Consider the following 22,218-nt stretch of genomic DNA (forward strand, 5'->3'; position numbering starts at 1 on the left):
TGTGCACTGTGCATGTGTGTGTGTGTGTGTGTGTGTGTTTGAGTGAATGCATGTATGTGTGTGTGCACTGTGCATGTGTGTGTTTCTGAGTGAATGCATGTACAGTATATGAGTGTGCACTGTGCATGTGTGTGTTTCTGAGTGAATGCATGTATGTGTGTGAGGACACTCAGTACCTGCCGTCTCCACCACGTGGACGGCCTTGGTGTAGTCGTCCTTGATGGCGTAGGTGAAGTAGAACCAGCAGTCGTTGGCATCGCGCTCTTTGCAGTGGGAGATGAGAGGCGCAGACACAGGCTGTGGGAGATCAGCACGGCTCTTCACCATCTCCAGGTGGAAATACATGCAGTCACGCTCACACGTCTCCTTCTTCTCACCTGTACCGAAGGCACGGCACTGCACACACTCTCTACACACACACACACACACACACACACACACACAATATAGTTTTACTGTTGAACACACAGTAAAGTAAAGCGCATTTACTGTTGACACTGTTGTGCATGACTGCTTTGGTTTCAGATAAGAGAGTAAGACAGTGAGGGGGAATTATCCAGACATCAGCACCAGGAGAGGATGTCTACATGGTAAAGCAGAAGGAAACGATGCATTGAATGTGCTTCTGTGTATGCATGAGAGAGAGTGTGTGTGTGAGATGGAGAATGTGTCTGTGCAGTCCCACATATGATGGGTATGTGAGAGAGAAAGAGGGAGAGAGAGAGACACTCACTTGTGCTCTGTACACACGCCCGGACAGGTGGGACACGCTTCACAGGTGGGTCCTTGGAACTTGGGGTCAGTGCACCTACACACTCCACACTCACAGGTGCCGCGGCCGTTACAGATCTGCTTGTTCTTGGCCAGACAGGTGGAGGTGTCCATAGAGCAGTCGCAAGCGCTGCCCGTGTAGTTAATATCACAGATGCACTGGCGGCATTCACAGCGCCCGTGGCCTGCACACAGAAGTAGAGTTACACACACACACACACACACACACACACACACACACACACACACACACACACACACACACACACACACACACACATATAGTATATGATGGTAATGAATCATTTTCACACCTACAAACACACACCTACACACGAGTACATATACATGCTAGCCTCCAGAGCTTGTTGTCTGAGCGTTCACAGGCGCAGTTAGACGCACTTGTGTCCACACACTCACACACACTCACCTCCGCAGAGCTTGTTGTTGGCGCGGTCACAGTTGAAGTTAGACGCACACACTCACACACACTCACCTCCGCAGAGCTTGTTGTTGGAGCGGTCACAGTTGAAGTTAGACGCACACACTCACACACACTCACCTCCGCAGAGCTTGTTGTTGGAGCGGTCACAGTTGAAGTTAGACGCACACACTCACACACACTCACCTCCGCAGAGCTTGTTGTTGGAGCGGTCACAGTTGAAGTTAGACGCACACACTCACACACACTCACCTCCGCAGAGCTTGTTGTTGGCGCGGTCACAGTTGAAGTTAGACGCACACACTCACACACACTCACCTCCGCAGAGCTTGTTGTTGGCGCGGTCACAGTTGAAGTTAGACGCACACACTCACACACACTCACCTCCGCAGAGCTTGTTGTTGGCGCGGTCACAGTTGAAGTTGTCACACTCGCAGTATCTGCCGCTGTAGCGCTCCTCAGGGTTCTCCCTCTTCTTGCACTCGCACGTGCCGCACACACAGTCGCCGTTGTTGCTGCAGACGACCCTGCCGTCCCTTCCGTCCCAGCTGCACCTGGCCATCATGTCCTCGCTAAACATGTCCGCCACGCTACAATCACACTCCTCACCAAGGTACCCCTCATTACAGCTGAGACGGACACACACACACACACACACACACACTTCTGTCAGTTGTAATGTTCTGAAATCATCTGGTCTCATCAATAAATATGGACAACATAATGAGTGAACCCAGTAAAAATGTGTCCAATAAGGGATGGACAGTATTTATTAGGGGTGTCGACAATAATCGATTCGGCGATGCATCGCAATGCGGGGCATGCACGATTCAGCATCGTGTCAGTATCCCTGCATCTTCATGGACACCTGCTGGACATTTTGTGTTTGTGCCCATGTGCTTCTGTTTGTTTTGGGGTGGTGACTCCGCCCCCAACTGTCGGCCATTTTGTAATCACCTGCGCATTGTTTGCTTATCATTAAGCCTGTCTGTTTTGTGTTAAGTCCTAATGATTAGGCCTACTTATTCTGTGCTCTGTCAACCCCAGTTTGTCAGATTGTTCTTTCAAGTTCGTGTGTGACTCTGCCTGTCTGGATTTACTGACTCTGCCTGTCTGGATTTACTCTGACTCTGCCTGTCTGGATTTACTCTGACTCGGCCTGTTTGGATTTACTCTGCCTTTTGGATTTTTCCTTGGACTGCGCTCTGGTTTGCCATCTTTTCCTTGCTCCGTTTTTGTGGCCCAGGGCCTGCAATTTTGTTCAGTTTTTCGCCGTTTGACGGGACGCTCTCTGTTGGACTACTTTGTGATTTTCTCTGAATTAAAAACCCTTGAACTTATTTCTGCATCTGGGTCCAAACTTCTTACAATACCTGACATTACAATCTGACCAGACAATGGACCCAGCGGAAATAAATAAGATTCTTGAACGGCATGGAGCAACACTGGGGAAACACCAGGCACAACTTGAGTTTGTTTCCCGGACATTGGAGGCAGCTACAGCAAGTGTGACCGACCTTGCCGCTAAGGTGCAACAGCTCCAGTTAGCCTCCTCAGTACCACCTCCTCCAGCTGCTCCAGCCCGAGAACCTCGCCTGCCTCCGCCTGAGACCTACTCAGGAGATCCAGGGTCCTGTCAGTCATTCCTAGCTCAGTGTGAGCTGATTTTTGGATTACAGCCATTGACTTTTCCCTCCGATCGTTCTAAGGTTGCCTACGTCATCACCCAGTTGTCTGGAAGAGCTCGTGAGTGGGGAACATCCATCTGGAGCAACCAGGTGGCGATCCAGGATGACTTCACGCAATTCACTGGTGAGATGAAGAAGGTTTTCGATCGCTCTAAACAGGGAAGGGAGGCTGCTCGTGAGGTCCTTAACCTCCGTCAGGGGCGCAGGTCAGTGTCTGACTTTGCAATTGAATTCCGGACTCTGGCGTCCTCTACTGGTTGGAACCTTGAAGCCCTGTACGACACATTCTTCAATGGTCTTTCTGAAGGGATTAAGAATGAGCTCATTCCCCGCGATTTACCCTCTACTTTTGATGGCTTGGTGGATGTGGCTATCCGTGTGGACACTCGGCTAGATCAGCTTCACCGGCTAAAGACAACCAGTAGTTCTCCGCTTCGTCGAGGGTCCAGTTTTCCTCTTCAGGCCCTCGAGGTGGGATCAAGGGCGTCCACTCCGGCTCCGCCTGAGCCAATGCAGTTAGACCGGACTAGTCTTTCACCAGCTGAGAGACAGCGACGGTTGGAATCTCGTGCCTGTCTGTACTGTGGTCAGCGTGGCCATTTTGTTTCAACCTGTCCTCTAAAAGACAACGCTCACCAGTGAAGCGGGGAGTACTGGTGAGCGCAATTCCCTCGAAGATCTCCCCATCCCTTCGCACTGTTCTGCAAGCTACTGTGATGTGGAGGAGCCAGCGTCACACCACTTCGGTCCTCATTGATTCTGGGGCTGAGGAGAGCTTCATTGATGTATCACTGGCCACCAGATGGGGAGTTCCGGTAACCACCCTGCAAGTTCCATTGACTGCCTCCGCACTAAACGGGACCTGTTTCGCCGAGGTAACCCACATCTCTTCCCCGGTGAGTTTGATGCTCTCTGGTAACCACACTGAGGAGATCTCACTTTACGTTATTGATTCACCACTGATTCCCATCGTCCTTGGTCACCCTTGGTTAGTCAAACACAACCCGCACATTAATTGGGAGAATAATTCTATTTTGGGCTGGAGCCCATTCTGTCATTCCCAGTGTCTGAGGTCTGCCCTTAACCGCTTTCCTGTTTTTTCTGAGCTACCTGAGGAGTTTCCAGATCTGTCAAGAGTTCCGGAGGAATACCAAGACCTGAGACCCGTTTTCAGCAAGTCCAGAGCAACTTCTCTACCACCACATCGACCGTATGACTGTTCTATTGAGCTGCTGCCTGGAGCTTCTCCGCCTCGAGGTCGTCTGTACTCTCTGGCGCCCCCTGAGAATATGGCCATGAATAAGTATATTGAGGACTCTTTGGCAGCAGGTATTATCCGTCCCTCGTCCTCTCCAGCAGGGGCAGGGTTTTTCTTTGTGGGCAAAAAGGATGGTTCATTACGACCTTGTATTGATTACCGGGGCCTCAATGATATCACGGTTAAGAACAGATATCCTCTTCCCTTGATGTCTTCTGCCTTTGAACTGTTACAGGGTGCCACAGTGTTTTCTAAATTGGATCTTCGCAATGCCTATCATTTAGTGCGAATCAGGGAGGGAGATGAGTGGAAGACGGCATTTAACACACCCACAGGGCACTACGAGTACCTCGTAATGCCTTTTGGATTAACCAACGCCCCAGCTGTTTTCCAGACACTAGTCAATGATGTACTGCGGGATATGGTAAACAAATTTGTCTTTGTTTATTTGGACGATATTTTAATTTTCTCTAGGTCTCTTCGTGACCATGTCCATCATGTCCGGTTGGTTCTTCAGCGGTTGCTAGAGAACCAACTTTATGTAAAGGCAGAGAAATGTGAGTTCCATCAACACTCCACGTCCTTTCTGGGCTTTGTCGTTTCTGAAGGTGGTGTTGAGATGGACTCCTCTAAGGTTAAGGCAGTCGTTGATTGGCCTACCCCTCAGTCCCGCAAGGATCTGCAGAAGTTTCTGGGTTTTGCTAATTTTTATCGGAAATTCATTCGTAACTATAGTTCTCTTGCCTCCCCTCTAACCGCTCTGACATCCTCCTCTGTCAGGTTTTCCTGGTCTGAAGTGGCGGAGAGGGCATTCCAACAACTGAAAAGGCGTTTCACCTCTTCTCCCATTCTGGTCATGCCAGATCCTTCGTGTCAGTTTGTTGTGGAAGTGGATGCATCTGAGGTAGGGGCTGGAGCTGTCCTGTCCCAGAGATCCAAGGAGGACAAGAAGTTGCACCCATGCGCCTTTTTCTCCCACAAATTAACGCCTGCTGAGAGGAACTACGATGTGGGGGACCGGGAACTTCTGGCCGTAAAGCTTGCTCTGGAGGAGTGGCGTCATTGGCTAGAGGGCTCTGAGGTTCCTTTTCTTGTGTGGACTGACCATAGGAACCTGGAGTATTTGAAGTCTGCCAAACGACTCAATGCCCGCCAGGCCAGGTGGTCTCTTTTTTTTAGTCGGTTCAATTTTACTCTGTCTTTCCGTCCTGGTTCCAAGAATGTTAAACCTGACTCTCTTTCTCGACAGTTTAGTGCTCCTGATGCCGCTCCTGCTCCTAACACCATTCTGCCTCCTCACTGTTTAGTGGGTGCAGTTTCTTGGGATATTGTATCTGTGGTTCGCAATGCCCAGCAACAGGAGGCTTGCCCGGCTACTTGCCCCCCTAACCGCCTGTTTGTCCCCAGTTCTGTCCGTCCTCAGGTTTTGGAGTGGGGTCACTGCTCCCGACTGACTTGCCATGCCGGAGTTAGGAGGACTATGGCGTTTCTCCGTCAGCAATTTTGGTGGCCCCGAATGGTTGCAGATGTCCAGGCTTTCATCGCTGCCTGTCAGATTTGCGCCCAAAACAAGAGCTCGAACCAACCACCTTTCGGACTCCTCCAGCCGCTCCCAGTGCCCAGCCGACCATGGTCCCATATAGCCTTGGATTTTGTGACTGGCCTCCCGCCTTCTGATGGTAACTCTGTTGTCCTGACTGTTATTGATCGGTTCTCCAAGTGTGTGCATTTTGTTCCTCTGACTAAACTCCCTTCTGCCAAGGAGACGGCTTCTCTCATGGTTAACCATGTCTTTAGGATCCATGGAATGCCTTTTGACATGGTGTCTGACCGGGGTCCTCAATTTGTATCCTCATTTTGGAAGGAGTTCTGTAGGCTTATTGGAGCCACCGCCAGCCTCTCGTCTGGATTCCATCCTCAGACCAACGGCCAGACAGAGCGGGCCAATCAGGACCTTGAAAGGGTTCTTAGATGCCTGGCGTCCCAGGATCCCACATCCTGGAGTCGGCATTTGGCATGGGCTGAGTATGCCCACAATTCCCTCCCTGTTGCATCTACGGGTCTCTCCCCTTTTCAATGTTGCCTTGGTTACCAACCACCTCTCTTTTCTTCCCAGGAACTTGAGGCCTCGGTTCCATCTGTCCAAGCCTTTGTCCGGCGGTGCAAGGCGACGTGGAAACGTGCTCGAGCCTCTCTGTTGCGTTCGGGTGCCCAGGTCAAGCGGTTGGCAGACCGCCGACGGGTCGAGGCCCCCCACTACAGGACGGGTCAGAGGGTTTGGCTCTCTACCAGGGACCTGCCTCTCCGAGTGGACTCGCGCAAGCTGGCTCCCCGCTTCATTGGTCCCTATGTCATCGAACGGGTCTTTGGCCGATCTGCAGTCCGGTTGCGCCTGCCCCTCTCACTTCGCCGGGTCCACCCCACCTTCCATGTGTCCCGGGTCAAACCTGTCCGTCACTGCCCTCTGTCTCCCCCGGCTGTGCCCCGCCCTCCCCCCCGGCTCGTTGATGGGGGTCCGGTCTACACTGTCGAGAAGCTGATGGATGTTCGTCGACGTGGGCGTGGTCTCCAGTTTTTGGTTGACTGGAGGGGTTATGGGCCGGAGGAGCGGATGTGGGTTCCCACCCGCCACATTGTGGATAAGACGCTCATTAGGGATTTTCGCCAACAACACCCTCGCCATCCGGCTTTGACGCCGGGAGGCGTTCGTTGAGGGGGGGGTAGTGTCAGTATCCCTGCATCTTCATGGACACCTGCTGGACATTTTGTGTTTGTGCCCATGTGCTTCTGTTTGTTTTGGGGTGGTGACTCCGCCCCCAACTGTCGGCCATTTTGTAATCACCTGCGCATTGTTTGCTTATCATTAAGCCTGTCTGTTTTGTGTTAAGTCCTAATGATTAGGCCTACTTATTCTGTGCTCTGTCAACCCCAGTTTGTCAGATTGTTCTTTCAAGTTCGTGTGTGACTCTGCCTGTCTGGATTTACTGACTCTGCCTGTCTGGATTTACTCTGACTCGGCCTGTTTGGATTTACTCTGCCTTTTGGATTTTTCCTTGGACTGCGCTCTGGTTTGTCATCTTTTCCTTGCTCCGTTTTTGTGGCCCAGGGCCTGCAATTTTGTTCAGTTTTTCGCCGTTTGACGGGACGCTCTCTGTTGGACTACTTTGTGATTTTCTCTGAATTAAAAACCCTTGAACTTATTTCTGCATCTGGGTCCAAACTTCTTACAATACCTGACACATCGATGCGGCAACGTGCCATAATCGATTATGTCACTATTTATTTTCTGGCCTCGAGTAGCCTACAATAAAGTTGATGTTTCAATTAATGTGGGGTCATTTCCAGAGCAATGTTGCAATAACATGCGCCGCCTGTACAATGTTTCCCACACATAGGCTAGACTAATTTGTGGCAGTGCACCACAGATTCAACACAGGCCGCCACATGTGCGTTTTGTTATTCATTAAAAAAAAATCACGCAATTCAAAACACGCATCGTATTCGTAAAGCTGCTTTTCCTTCCCCTGCTCTCCCTTGGTCTCTTACTCACACACACAGGCACAGGCCCTCCCCTGCGTGCTCACCGTGTCTGTCTCCATGAAAGATTTCCATAGTGCGTGCAACTTTACCGAAAAGTAGAGGTAAAGCGGCAGCCCCTCTCCGCACTTTTTTGGTAAGCAAGCCTACTCCTAGCGCTTTGATGTAGTCAGATCTTTCCATAACACTTGTTGTAACGCTAATAAGACTAGCCTAAGCTAGGCCTACATAATGCCAACATTATTTTTTATTTAGGCCTATAGGTCATCAAGAAAACGTAACAAATGTGTTGTTGTTTATGTAACCCAGACATCAGCATCTTTCATTTTATACGACCAATCACTTATCGTGGCAGCTCCCTGTCCTCACGGCTGCAATTTATGCACGTTTGTGCTTTTTAGCGGCATGTCCATCAGGGCACGGAGCTGCCTCAGCCTCTACGTCAGGGGTGTCCAAACTTTTTGGCTCAAGGGCCACATTGGGTCTTGGAAATTGACCGGTGGGATGTTCTCTAAGATCAGTGTAAAGCAGTTTGCAGTAATGTTAGCCACAACGTCGTTGCTGGAAAGAAATAGCGAACAGCCAATGATAAGTGTGGCGGGCCATATCTATAATAAACTATACATGCTTGGCGGGCCGCATTAAAGTGTGTGGCGGGCCGTAGTTTGGACACCTCTGCTCTACGTCAACAATGAATGAGAAATTATTATCAATTTGCGCAAGTAGGCTATGCTACACACACTTCCCCCCTAAACATACAGGCAATGAGAAGCCTTGAATTAAAGGAGTCCTAGAATTCAAAACCACATTCACCTTGTTCCTGTTGAATTTAGGCTGCGAGCAGTGTCTAAAGGACAACACCACAGACTTTACCGCGTCCCACGCCTGCTTTCGTATGCAAATTGGGAAATAGAAACAGCCGTGTTGAAATGCTCCAATCTGAACAGAGCTCAGATAACACGTAATAGGCGCCCATCCCCCTTTAGATACACCCCCTCTCATTTGCATACCTTCGATTAATAATTCTTGTTAAACTGCTCTTACGATGCTAATATCTAGATATGTGGTCTATGGCAGAGACGTTGTAATGCTAGCGTTATTACAGCTAACTTTGGAGAGTTACTATACTAAGAAATGTACTGATAAAACTTACCAATCTAACACATTCATTCTGTTGGGAAATCTGCTGCACTTCATCTTCGTCAGAACCTTCTTCTGACTCGGTTTATACATGTACGCTGTATTCCTTATTTAAATCCATTGTTGATAGCTTTATCAAAGACTTTGGCTTTATTTACCAGCAGTAAACGTAGTTTCACTTTGCTCTAGCTTCAGACCGGTGGATTGAGCCAATCAACTTTCAGGACATGTCGGCCAATAGACCAATCAGCGCGCATCTCATTTGAATATTCATGAACTTGCTGAGTGGGCGGGAAAAACAAACTGTTTCATTGCAAGGCTTATTTATGACCTTGTATTAGGCGATCTAGCAGTGCTCCTGAGGCGTTTTCAGCCCCACAAATTTACATATGACATTATTTAGGCTCAAAGATCAATTTGTAATGGTCAAAAAATGCGTTCTATGACTCCTTTAATAGTTTTAAATGTAACAGATATAACTATAGGGCCAATTTTTCAGGACTAGGATTAGAGATTCGGGACAACTGCTTGTATTTCGTCACTGTGACTGTCCCGAATTTCTTGGTCACTATAAGGAAACTGAACAGTCCAACCAGTAGACTATGATAAGCTAGCCAACTAAGCTACTTGGTTACAATATTATTTTGAGGCTTTAACCAGACAGCTGAATTAAAGAGGTGTAGTTGTAATATGAATAGTAGGCTATAATACGCCATTCTGAAGCGTTCAGACAGCTGAATTAAAGAGGTGTAGTTGTAATATGAATAGTAGGCTATAATACGCCATTCTGAAGCTGAATTAAAGAGGTGTAGTTGTAATATGAATAGTAGGCTATAATAATAGGCTATAATACGCCATTCTGAAGCTGAATTAAAGAGGTGTAGTTGTAATATGAATAGTAGGCTATAATACGCCATTCTGAAGCTGAATTAAAGAGGTGTAGTTGTAATATGAATAGTAGGCTATAATAATAGGCTATAATATGCCATTCTGAAGCGTTCAAATGGTTTTATCCATGTGGGACACAAGCTTAGTTCAAAGTTGAACGGTCCCGGTGGTGTGATGGTGAACACTGCGTGCTTTATGCTAGTCGCTGGCTTGTTAGCTTTCGCCGACTCGCGCTTTCTCTTGCTCTACAGGTCACCTGTTTTCACTCTCCACGCCAAAAAACACGTTATCTGTGCCTCTAGACTGTCATGAGTTATGAGCTTATGACACCATGTATTGTTCCTCTAACCATATATGTAAGGACACAACGATCAGGATGCAAGCAGCTAACTTTTATTATTAGCCTGCCTCTTCCTTGGTTGTCATACATTTGAACCTAAACTATTCACGTGGCCATACCCTGCCATTACACCGCCAAGTGAAAGACATAAACGCCTCCTGGATCCAGACGGACCACTCCCAAAATGCAATCGTTTCTTCCTTGGGTCATTTCAGACCTTCCCTGAAAATGTCATCCAAATCCATCCATAACCCCAATGAGAACATACCCTCCTTGATGGAGGTAATGATACACATGGATATTTAGTATATATGTGTGTGTTAAGGTATATAAACATGGATATTTAGTGTGTATGTGTGTGTGTTAAGGTATATAAACGGGCTTCATCCACAGTTGTGTGAGCTTGTTACTTTGACTTTTATGTGGGTAACACTCTCCCGGTATGGGCAGTGTGGTAACAGTGCCATTGTAGTGCAGAAACAGTAGCATTATTTTGATATTTATTTCGATATTCAAAATTAGGGTATTTGGTATTTATTTCAAAATGCATTTTCATGTATTTTTGTCCATCCCTGTGTATAGACACATAAGAGAGCCCAGGAACAAGTGTGTGTGTGTGTGTGTGTGTGTGTGTGTGTGTGTGTGTGTGTGTGTGTGTGTGTGTGTGTGTGTGTGTGTGTGTGTGTGTGTGCCTACCGGCAAATCCCACATTCATAGGTGCCACTTCCTTCGCACGCTGGGCTGTTTTTGACGCCCTTATTGTGGCAGTCACACTCGCAGATGAAGTTGAGCTGCACCTCCACCTCCTCAGTCAAGCCCTGCATCTTGATCCTCACCGTCTCCGTCTTGTTGGACGGGCAACCCTTAGACGTGATGGCCACATCAAACGTCACCTGCAGGGACAGAGACGATCAGAGACACGTGTGTGTGTGTGTGTGTGTGTGTGTGTGTGTGTGTGTGTGTGTATGTGTGTGTGTGAATGTAAGAGCGAGAGAGTGCATCCCACCTCGTCTCCGATGGAGATGTTGGAGCACTTGCGTCCGTCCTCCCCAGTATAGTCCACTCCATTCTTGCAGTGGGAGACGTAGGCGATGGACACGCCCTCAGGAAGCTTACTGTTCTCCAGGATCACCTCAGACAGCAGAGGGGAGTCCACAGCGTGTCTGAACTTCAGCCAGAACTTCTGAGCCTCTCCTGAAACCAAACAACCAATGGGGAAGTATTACATATGAGTGTGTGTACTGTAGTACACAGGGATAAAGGCTTGGTGTGGCCCAGGAACTCCATAGCGCCCCCGTATTTCACTGCGACTTGTTGTTGGCATATACTTTCAGCTACACACAGCACATTTGGTAGGTGTACTTCCGCTCAATTTTCATTTCCCTTCAGTACATTGTCTGGGTCTGCGCTATATTCACATGTTTCCCTTCAGTACATTGTCTGGGTCTGCGCTATATTCACGTGTTTTCCTTCAGTACATCGTCTGGGTCTGCGGTATATTCACATGTTTTCTCCGACCACAATTTGCAGGTCCAATCAGCGACATAGGGAGTAACTGAGAACAATGACGTTGAGGTTGTATGCTAGTTTGAGCATGACATACTGTACGTCACAACCAAACGTTTACAATTGGTTATGGCAGATCCAGAGTGGCTCTGGGCAGATCCAATAGTTTTAGGGCGTATTCACACCAGGAAGGTCCGTTAGTTCACTTGCTTTGGTCCGGACCAATTTTTTTTTCTTTTTTTTTCTTGGTGCAGTTCGCTTTCACACTGTGATTAATTGCAACCGGACCAGAATTTATAAACAAATACACATGTGCTAAGGTCGTTCAACCATTGGCCGGTAAATGTGTAGGCGGGGTAAAGAATAAGGAAGCCAAAGTCAAAGTTGGCCCACGTAAATACTATGAAAACTTTGTGCACTGTACTCGTTATTATCCTAGCAATATAGTTTATACAGTTACAGCTTTGCAGAAGTGCTCGAGCGTCAAGACCGTTTGATGCAACTGCATGAGTTTAACAATTAACAATATCATATGCTCGTAATTTTGCAATGACGAAGACGTGCAGCAAAACAGCTGAGAAGGAGAGCTCTTATGTGTCCAACATGCTACACTAACAGCAGGCCTACGGAATGCGGAACAGGTATGGCAAAATCATTGCCAAAATAAAACGTAAGCCTACAGCGTACAGCTGTTGTGTGTCACTGAGCTATCCTACATATCCCATAATGCGTGAAAACTACGGGAGCTCGTCAAATCCAAAAACGGTAGATTTCTGCAACTGGGTCGGATCGAGGTCGGGCTGCTTTCACACCATAAACGAACCGCACCAGGGTTCGATAGGAACCGCTCCGAGACCACCTCCTCAGCTGGGTCTCGGTCCGCTTGTTTGGTCCGCACCAGAGTTCGTGTGATTGTATTCACACCAGTCAAACCAAGGTCCGAACCAAGCAAGAAACGAACTTGAGTTCGTTTTAATCGAACTAAACAAGGCAGGTGTGAATACGCCTTTAAACTTCAACAGAGTACCTCGCTGAAGGAAGCTAACGCTTGACCATGGAAAGTGGCCAGACTGGTAGTACCAGGCTAATTAGACTCTCTGTTCATTATGAAATGTTTGGTAGTACCAGGCTAATTAGACTCTCTGTTCATTATGAAATGTTTGGTAGTACCAGGCTAATTAGACTCTCTGTTCATTATGAAAGGTTTGGTAGTACCAGGCTAAGTGAAAGTCTACGATAGTTCAAGGCAGGCTATTTCTGTTGAGCGCTGCCTTCTTCAGCGTGGTTGATGGAATATCCCCCAGGGCAAGTCCCCTTTAAATGCTGATTTATTTTACTTTCATTAGAAACCATACAGGTTGAACTTCAGTGTTATGTTGTTTGTTTGTTTGTTGTTTTGTGATGATTTTATGTAATACATTTACAAGCTTTGCTGCCAGTCACCCAACACTGGAAGATACTCAATGTCTACAAACAGAACCTCCCCGTGTTATTTCATTCATACAATGACACCGTCATGTGGTTACTCTGTTTTGTTATCAGTTTGAAGGCGGACAAGGGGGGGGGGGGGGTATTCCATCAACCTCGCTAAAGAAGGTGGCGCTTAACAGAAATAGCCTGGTTTGAACTAGCGTAGACTTTCACTTGAGGCTGAAGGCATTCCATTAACACAAATATCTTAATGCCTGTCGGGTTGGGGTCGGATTCGATCACTGCGCTGTTGGGCTTGGGTCGGTCGCGGACAGAAAAAAACGGCCCGATCCACACTCTATTGCCCACCATTAATCCTTTGAATAACTCATCTTCAGTTGACTTCATGTCCTTACTCTCCTCATTTAATATCACACGAGTGCACAGTCCTCCTACTCACAAGGCTGGAAAGGATCTTGATTCCGTTACGTAACTACAGACAATGTTTTGGTTAATCTTTTACATGTATCGGACCATTACTTCATTAGATTCTCTGTGCGTCTCCTGGATAACCCTAATTAATCTCTAGGTATGGTGAAGGGTGTGTGATGATGTGGGGTACACCATGCCAATCTCTAGGTATGGTGAAGGGTGTGTGATGATGTGGGGCTATTTTAGTTCCAAAGGTCAAAGGAACTTTATCAGGATGCATAGTATCCCGAATCCATGAAATAAGTGGCCTTTAAAAATAAAAATAAAAAAAAAACTGCCTGCCCCTATGTGTTAAAAAAGGGTTACATAGGGGTGCCAATAGTTTTGACCCCAGTATTTTGGGAAGAACATTTATTTATTGATGATACATTATTCATTCACAAAGAAAATTGGTGTGCTTAAAAGTTGGATTTTTCCTCATTTTATTACTTAAGCCATTAAAATCAATTTCCAAAAGATGATGATTTTATATTCCTCTTTTTAGTCAACTTTTGCATGGGTGCCAACAATTTCAGCCATGACTGTATACTGTTTGCTCCATGCAGACTGACTGCCCAATACCATATGGTTATCATTTTAATTATGGTAGCCTTATAATTAATAACATACTCAGTGTTTGCTTCTTTTGTTGATAGACGTTTTATGAATAGCCTATACTGTTGTAGTAGATTGGAAGTGGAGGGGCAATTTTTCAAAGGTGTTTTCAACTAATTCAGTTTTAAGGCAAAACAAAGGTATAGAGTCAAACTATGTGCAACTATCAAAATCAGTTGTTGTTCACTTTGTGTGAATGATGCTATTTTCCGCGTCTTTTTTATTCCAACCGTGAGTTCTTTGGGGGAGAAACGAGAATGCGCACGTATCCTGAATTACTTACACCTGGCTTGACATAGTCGCTCCTATTCATCCTGGATTGGCGTTAGTGAAAGAGTTGAGCAGGGATGACCAGACAACGATATTGCTTATCTTCGATGCCTTAATTCTGCTTTTGTGAAATACCCCTCAGGATGGCATCATTTGCTGTAAAACCGTGGTGACGGTCAGAGGTCGAAATAGATCATGCAAAAACAAATAGCACACACATCAGATATTTGCATTTGACAAATGCACCACAGTGTTTTGTCAGATTCCGAAATGTTACGGGTCGCGGACTGCACATGCTTGGGCCCGCCATTGCTGCTTGCGGTTAAATTTGCGTCCGCAAGGAGGTTATGTTTTCATCTGGGTCTGTTTGATTGTTTGTCTGTTTGCAAGATAACTCAAAGGCTGCGTTCAGACTGCCAGCCAAAATCCGATTTTTAGCCCATTCAGATTTGAATCAGATTCGTCTGCAGTCTGAACGCAGCCAAAAAGTTATGGATGGATTTCGATACAAATTTCACGGAAGGTCTGAAATGACCCAAGGAAGAATCAATTCATTTTTGGGAGTGATCTGTATCACCGTCTGGATCCAGGAGGCGGTTATGTTTTCGCTTGGCGGAGGTCTGCACTCACAGTGCTTTTCTAGTTCTTTTATGTTTTAATTGTTTGAGTGTTGTACTTCGAGAGCAAAGGTTAACTGGAGTCAAATTGGTCAATAAAGCTGATTCTGATTCTGAAAAGGGGCGTGGCTACCTGACCCCAGGTAGCTAGTTGGAGGCGTGGCTACCAGACCCTAAGTAGATGGTAGAGGGCGTGGCTACCAGACCCTAAGTAGATGGTAAAGGGTGTGGCTACCAGACCTTAAAGAGTCACTTCACCCCATAACTCCACCCACTTCACATTTCTGAAAACGGCTTTCAAAATGGGCGAGACGTTCTGAAATTTGGAGAGAGAGTGCAGCACTGCTGCAACCAATCAACCATGGTGATTTCGAGTGCTGCAGACATGGCTTATCACAGTGTTGCCGGGCTGGCCTTGCGGCCTGGAAAAGCAGAGCAGCGAGGCGATGCATGATGTTCAAAAGCTGTTTTTATTTCCCGTCCAAGCAGGGAGATGTTCGTTTCAGAGAAAAAGCCATAAAAAAAAGAAAAGGAAAAAAACTCCAAAACAAACTAAATCAACCAATTATTAAACTAAACTTTCAAAGGCAAAAATGAATTCAATAATCTATCACTTTCCCTTAATGTGAATCTTCTCTCTGGTTATAGCAGGTGTTCTCTCTAGCTCACCTCAACCACGTCTCTCTGCTATCAGGTTCCCCCCAGGTTTTCTAGACCCTGGCCAGAACCAAATCCATACTATGTAATCAATTATTCTTAAACAGTTCAGAACTAGTACAAAAATATACATCAACACTCTAGGTCTTAATAATACATTGTCTAGTTGACAGACATTTACACCACCATCTTCACAATCACAATAAAATGACATTCCCGTACAAACTACACAAACACCCCTCTTCCCACACAACAATCAAACGTTCCCGCGGCTGACGTTCACCCCGCAAAACTACAATTGTCCCTTGAGAGTTACGGTCGGGTCCTTTGATGACCGCGAATCAGGAAGTCCACATCTCCACGCAAACGGTAAGCACTGCTCTCCGTGCTAGCTAAGTTTTAGTTTATTGTTTGCCAATAGTTTATAAGTTTCTTGTCCGTAGTCCTAAATATTCAGTTGGCAACTCTGAAGCTTCAGAAAGTTTATTGACGCTGGTGTTTTGTGTTTGTGTTGCAGATGCTGTTGCTTCCGTGACTGCCAGCTGCATGCTCACGTTCAGATGATATCAAACAAATAAACGGCCTGTGTGAGATTCGGTGTCTGTGTGTTTGTTCGTAACAATATTGTGGTGTAAAACTGGTAACGGGCTACCGCACCGTTACACACAGGTAGGCTAATCAGGGCAGCAGGTGTTGGGGCGTTTCAGTCCTAATTTGTAACGACCCGGTGACGGTAGTGTCGGACTAGAAGTGCAGGACAACGTCAGCATTCCAAGAGTACTTTGGACCAACATGCCATGGCATGTTTTCAAACTGTAGTATGCGCGAGAGAGCAATATCTCCAATACAAAATCAGACGAAATGTTACTTTTGTCGAGAAACACGATTTTTGTCAATATTAACCCTGGTAATAGTACAGTTCACCACTTATGAATATTTTCAATCAATCAACAGCTCAAAAAACCTATTTTAGGGTGCAGTGACCCTTTAAGTAGATGGTAGGGGCGTGGCTACAAGACCCTAAGTAGATGGTAGAGGGCGTGGCTACCAGACCCTAAGTACATGGTAGAGGGCGTGGCTACCAGACCCTAAGTAGATGGTAGGGGCGTGGCTACAAGACCCTAAGTAGATGGTAGAGGGCGTGGCTACCAGACCCTAAGTAGATGGTAGAGGTTGTCGTCACCTGATCTCAGATTGAGGCTGAGTTTCTGCGGCTGGATCTGGGTGATATCGTCAGGTTTCAGTTTCTCTGCCTTGTCCTTGTCCTTGCGGTTGGTCACATTCTTGTTCTCTGTGATCTGCAGAGATCCTCGGGGGTTCTCGATGTTATCACACCTCCCGAAAGAGGTCACCTCATCACAACGGTTTCGTATTGAGTAGAACTACAGTAGAGCAGATACAACAGAGGGGAGTGTGAGTGTGAGTGTGAGTGTGTGTGTGTGTGTGTGTGTGTGTGTAAATCAATATGAGTGTTTGTGTGGACCGCACAGAAAAGATTAGTGTGGGAGCATTATTTCCTTGCTTCAACATCTGCACATTATAGCTTTCACATTAGTGCACTCTGGTACACATAACACTGGCCCAATCCCAATGTCCAGGCTCACGTACTCACAGACTTTGGTGCTCGTTCTCGCGAAATTCGTAAGGTCTTAGGGCTGTCCCAATGTCGAATTACAACGGGCGTGAGGGTTTGAGTACACACTTACCGAGCCTTTTCCGTGAGTCTGCATCGGTGCAGACTTAAGAATTACCCACAGTTCAAAGTGTTGTGACGTTTACCGCGGAGATCACAGGAAGATCCAGAAATGACAAAGGTAATCAACAGCACGACACACGTGCATGGTGCAAATGTTAGCAACATCTTTGTTAGTAAACATCGCCAAGGTACATGTGATCTCGTGAAGTGCTGTCCCAATCCCAAATACCTATCTGAGCCCATGTGGCCTCACACACTCACTCACTTAGCACCTGAGATCAATTAAGTCTGTGAGTCCTTAGTCCTTAGTCCTTAGTCTTTAGGGCTGACATTGGGATTGGGCCAATGTCTCAACAACAGAGGTGTGTGTGTGTGTGTGTGTGTGTGTGTGTGTGTGTGTGAGAGAGAGAGAGTGAGCGAGCGAGAGAGAGAGAGCAGAACTTACAAGGTCTGTACACCAGGCGCACTTCTCTCCAGCCTGGATACATTCTCCACAGGACTTAGCATTGGCTTTGGTGCACTCATTCTCTGGAGAGAGAGGAGATGAATTCATTACGGTGCAGTCACACGCTTGCGTCCGCCAACGTTCGTCCGTTGTTTTCCCATTCACTTTGCATTGGCTGGACTTCATTTGATGCCGCACTGAATTGTGGGTCCGATGCGTTGCCTGGGATACGTTGCCTCCGCTAAAAAGTTGAGAAATGTTCAACTTTTGACGGATCGCGCAAGCGCCAGCCAATGAAATTCAGTGTATGCAGATTTTCGAACACTGACAAACCAATCAGTTCGCGTTTATGGAAATGTGACGAAACGTGACTGCACCGTTAGCCTTATAAGTTGTTGTGTTTTTGGCTAGTACTTGGCCTACTCCGTCTAGAATAGTTTGGCTAGTACTTGGCCTACTCCGTCTGGAATAGTTTGGCTAGTACTTGGCCTACATTAGTCTGGAATAGTTTGGCTAGTACTTGGCCTACAGTACTCCGTCTGGAATAGTTTGGCTAGTACTTGGCCTACATTAGTCTGGAATAGTTTGGCTAGTACTTGGCCTACAGTACTCCGTCTGGAATAGTTTGGCTAGTACTTGGCCTACAGTACTCCGTCTGGAATAGTTTGGCTAGTACTTGGCATATACTGTAGTACTCCGTCTGTTGTGCTTTTGGCTAGTACTTGGCCTACATTAGTCTGGAATAGTTTGGCTAGTACTTGGCCTACAGTACTCCGTCTGGAATAGTTTGGCTAGTACTGGGCCTACAGTACTCCGTCTGGAATACTTTGGCTAGTACTTGGCCTACATTAGTCTGGAATAGTTTGGCTAGTACTTGGCTTACATTACTCCGTCTGGAATAGTTTGATCCGCCCTTGTTTACTCCGGCTTCAGGACGCCTGATCAACTAGCGAACAGAAGGCGTTCCTGAGAATGATTAAGTTTCAGTTGCGATTGCCTATCTTTCCTTTTGATGTTCTTGCCTGTCGTTATGGTTGTGTCCCCCGTGGTTAACATACTGTATGTCATTACCAAACATTTGAAATCACTAGTGTCAGACAAGCATCCTCCAACAAGGAGATACACGTTTGTCAATGGATCTACTGTACTGTAGGCCAGACTCTCTGCCAAGTCAGAAGGTAGTCAGGTTAAGTGGTGAGCTCATTGTTGGTTCTCTCTTACGCCTGCCCCAAAAGAGCTAAACTTTCACAAGGAAACAGTGCCGCCACTCCCCCCACACCTGCCCCAAAAGAGCTCACCTTCACAAGGAAACACTGTTTGATGTGATTTCACACAGAAAAACCTGGGGTCAATTTCCGCTTGAGTTACACTTTACAAATATTCACAGACACTGGATGTGGTGGACATTACTTTATTCTGAGATGTATCAATAGGCTCTCAAAACAATTCCATAGAGATATAAGGTGCTGATCGAGCGGGGCCATATCGATTATTTGTCAAATAAACCAGTAAAACTGTATCATGGGATGGAATATATAAAAAACCCAACTTCTGTCAAAAAAGAAAAGAAACCAGTGAAACATTATCCTGACAAACAATAAGCTACACGTTGATGCCTTTGATAACTATACACATTCTTTGGAAAAGAGCCTGGGTAGAAGGTCTCTTGTAACGAGTCAACGTCCAGGCTACACGCAAAGATGCTGTCATAACTCTCTCTTGCTCTGTGCAAAAGTGACAGAGGACTTGGCTACTCCTTTGACTTGTAGTGCCGCTTAACATTACCCCTTCATTACCAAAACGCATTAATGGCACAGTAAACACTTCGGTTTTGTGTTTCCTTAACATTAACATTAACGTTACTGCTGCCAACACAGCCATTCCTGTACAGGTTGTTGTGTTTCTTTAACGTTAACGCATTCGCCCTGACAAAGAGTCAATTCCTTAAACAATGCCCTATTTATAATTCAAACAGAATTTCATCAGAAAATAACGTTTAAAAACACAGTAATGGTCTATAAATTATAGGCCTTTTATTTTACTTTAGGTGTTTGGGTTGTGTCTTAAAAGGCAGATGGACGTGTCCTTACCGTTTCGAGCTTGACTCGCAGAAAACACTCCCAGCAGAGCCAACAGCAGGAGCTTAGAATCCATCTGAAATACACACACACACACACACACACACACACACACACACACACACACACATTACTAAGAAGCTTGACAGAGTTATCAAGCTGATCTGATCTTTAATCAGATTCATCAATCAGTTCTTATCTATGGATCTAGATGAACTGAAATGTAAACACATTTTCTGTATGGCATAACTGTGGCGCCGTACCTCAAAGCCAGAGCATATGAGAGCAGATGAGATCAGCAGGAGCCAAGTTAGACCGGCGTTTGGAGACCGCTGTCATGAACTCTTAAGTCACCCCTCCAAAACCAACAGAGAAGAAAAATCAACACGTAAACGTGGACTTTGCTTCTGTAGTCTACAGCGCAGAGGTCAGTGTAGGGCTATGGCCCCTCTGCTATGCTGCATCGATAGGGGTAGCTACCCTGAGTGCCTTAATACTTTTAGGTCCCACTAATGAGAAAGCAGGTATATCTAAATCATAAATATCGATCAGCCTGGGGATCAATAAAGTATCTATCTATCTATCTATCTAGCCTATCCTTTAACTTAATCTATCCATTTAAATTAGAGCTTAATATGCGAAAATGTGGAAAATGCCATATTAAAATGTAAGAACTCCTACTGTCGTCATGCTCTATGGGAAAGCCATTTTGGCATAACATACTGGATTTCTTGGGGATGTGGGCAGGAGTAACCTTGCCGATATCTCCAAGAAAGACCATGCCTCTTGGGAGGTAGAACAGAAACTCCAACCCTGACAAAAAGTGCATATTAATTTCTGACGGTTGGGTTGGCCTCTGCTGCCCGAATTATATTAAGACACAAATCACCTATAACCCCTACAACGCAGGAGTGGAAACTCCTCATGAGTGAGACAGCATCAGATGAGGTCATGTTGGCCAGGATAAGGGGCAAAGAGCCTGGGACACTGGGGATTTGGGACTACTTTTTGGTCCACTTGACTTGTAATTAGTGGCCTGATTGTGAGATTGTGGCTGGGTGTTCATGTAGGCTAATTTATTTGATTTACTGATGTTTTTTTGATTGCTTTGTCTAACTAAAGCTATTGTGTTTTTTTTTATCTGCTTGACCTGTGCATTTTTTGTTTTTCAATTTTCACATTCCTTATGGCCAGGATGATCTGTGTTTTGACTGAGCTGTTACCTCAGTGCCTGATATAATCTATGTGAACTGTCCCATATGAGCTGATGTTTGTTTGTCTTACTTGCAATTTGCAAATATTAAAAAATTAAGTTACAAAAAAGAATTCATAGTCATATAACTGCTTAATCCTGCTTGCTATAGAACAAATAAAAATGTGGCCATGATAAGATAACCAGTATAAAGCCTCTCACACTTAAAATGTTGCTTAAACTCTGTCTTAAAGTCTGTTTTCTTAAAAGCATAGGATTGTTTTACTTAAAGAATATAAAGTGACTTTGCTTATATAGAATGTGTATCATCATCATCATCAACCATTTTTTATTCAGGGAAAATTGACTGAGCATCAAGCTCTTTTACAGCAATGCCCTGAGTTACAAAACATATAACAACAATAATCAAAATAATAAAACAAGAACAATAAAAAAGATACAAAAAGCAAATAAAAATAATACTTAAATACATAAATTATTATTTTATTTTCATAAATAATTAAGAAAATAAAATAATAATAATAATCATCATAATAAAAATAGAGAGAAAAGAGGATGTATACATAATAATAAAAATAAAAAAAATAATAATATAAAAGGTCTAAATATTAGTCAAAGCAAGAACGTTTTACAACAGCCATATCATCAATCATACCTCTGAATTGGTCTAATGACACAAACCTATCATTTGAATAATTCTTGCAATTTGTTCCATTTATAGATGCAAAAAAATGTAAAAGCTAATTTACCAAATTCTGACTTAATTTGAGGAGTTTGAAGAGATACAAATCCCTGTGAACGTGTATTGTGGCAGATTGATTTCATATTCAGAAGAGAAGTTAGGTAATGAGGTAACTTTCCCAGTAATGCCTTATAAACAAAAAGGAGGCAGTGCCTTTCCCTACTATCAGAGGGAAGACCATCCTACATTTTCGTATAGTTTACAGTGATGAGTTTTAAAGCAACACTAAAGCACTTTTCCTCTGTCGCACACACACACTATTTGTTTATCCAGCAAATAACAGACAAGGTAGAATATGTTGCATGATTTTTTGTGTGCGTGCGCTCTGGTTGAACTGAGATGGAATGACCCAGATGTGAGTCAAAGGTTCAGCAATGACAGGGGCTGCAATCTTTAAGAGATGTGGGTCTAACTGATCTGCACCCAGAGAACTT

The 22,218-nt window shown here is 45.4% G+C and overlaps 1 protein-coding gene across 1 annotated transcript in view; it reads right to left on the bottom strand.

The window, feature by feature from the left end:
• The window catches only part of LOC134075216 (integrin beta-1-like), a 21,791-nt gene extending 1,563 nt beyond the window's left edge, over nt 1-20,228 (bottom strand). Inside the window, exons 1-9 of the mRNA XM_062530751.1 lie at nt 20,093-20,228; nt 19,842-19,905; nt 17,752-17,834; nt 16,794-16,992; nt 11,071-11,258; nt 10,761-10,957; nt 1,598-1,842; nt 734-956; nt 177-409 (exon numbers count right to left, since the gene is read on the bottom strand). Coding sequence (XP_062386735.1) covers nt 177-409; nt 734-956; nt 1,598-1,842; nt 10,761-10,957; nt 11,071-11,258; nt 16,794-16,992; nt 17,752-17,834; nt 19,842-19,905 — 1,432 coding nt within the window. The 5' untranslated portion in view covers nt 20,093-20,228. The remainder of the gene's footprint in view (nt 1-176; nt 410-733; nt 957-1,597; nt 1,843-10,760; nt 10,958-11,070; nt 11,259-16,793; nt 16,993-17,751; nt 17,835-19,841; nt 19,906-20,092) is intronic.
• Nucleotides 20,229-22,218: the final 1,990 nt, after the last annotated feature.

The sequence above is a fragment of the Sardina pilchardus genome, chromosome 2, assembly GCF_963854185.1.
Source record: "Sardina pilchardus chromosome 2, fSarPil1.1, whole genome shotgun sequence".
NCBI lineage: Eukaryota > Metazoa > Chordata > Actinopteri > Clupeiformes > Clupeidae > Sardina > Sardina pilchardus.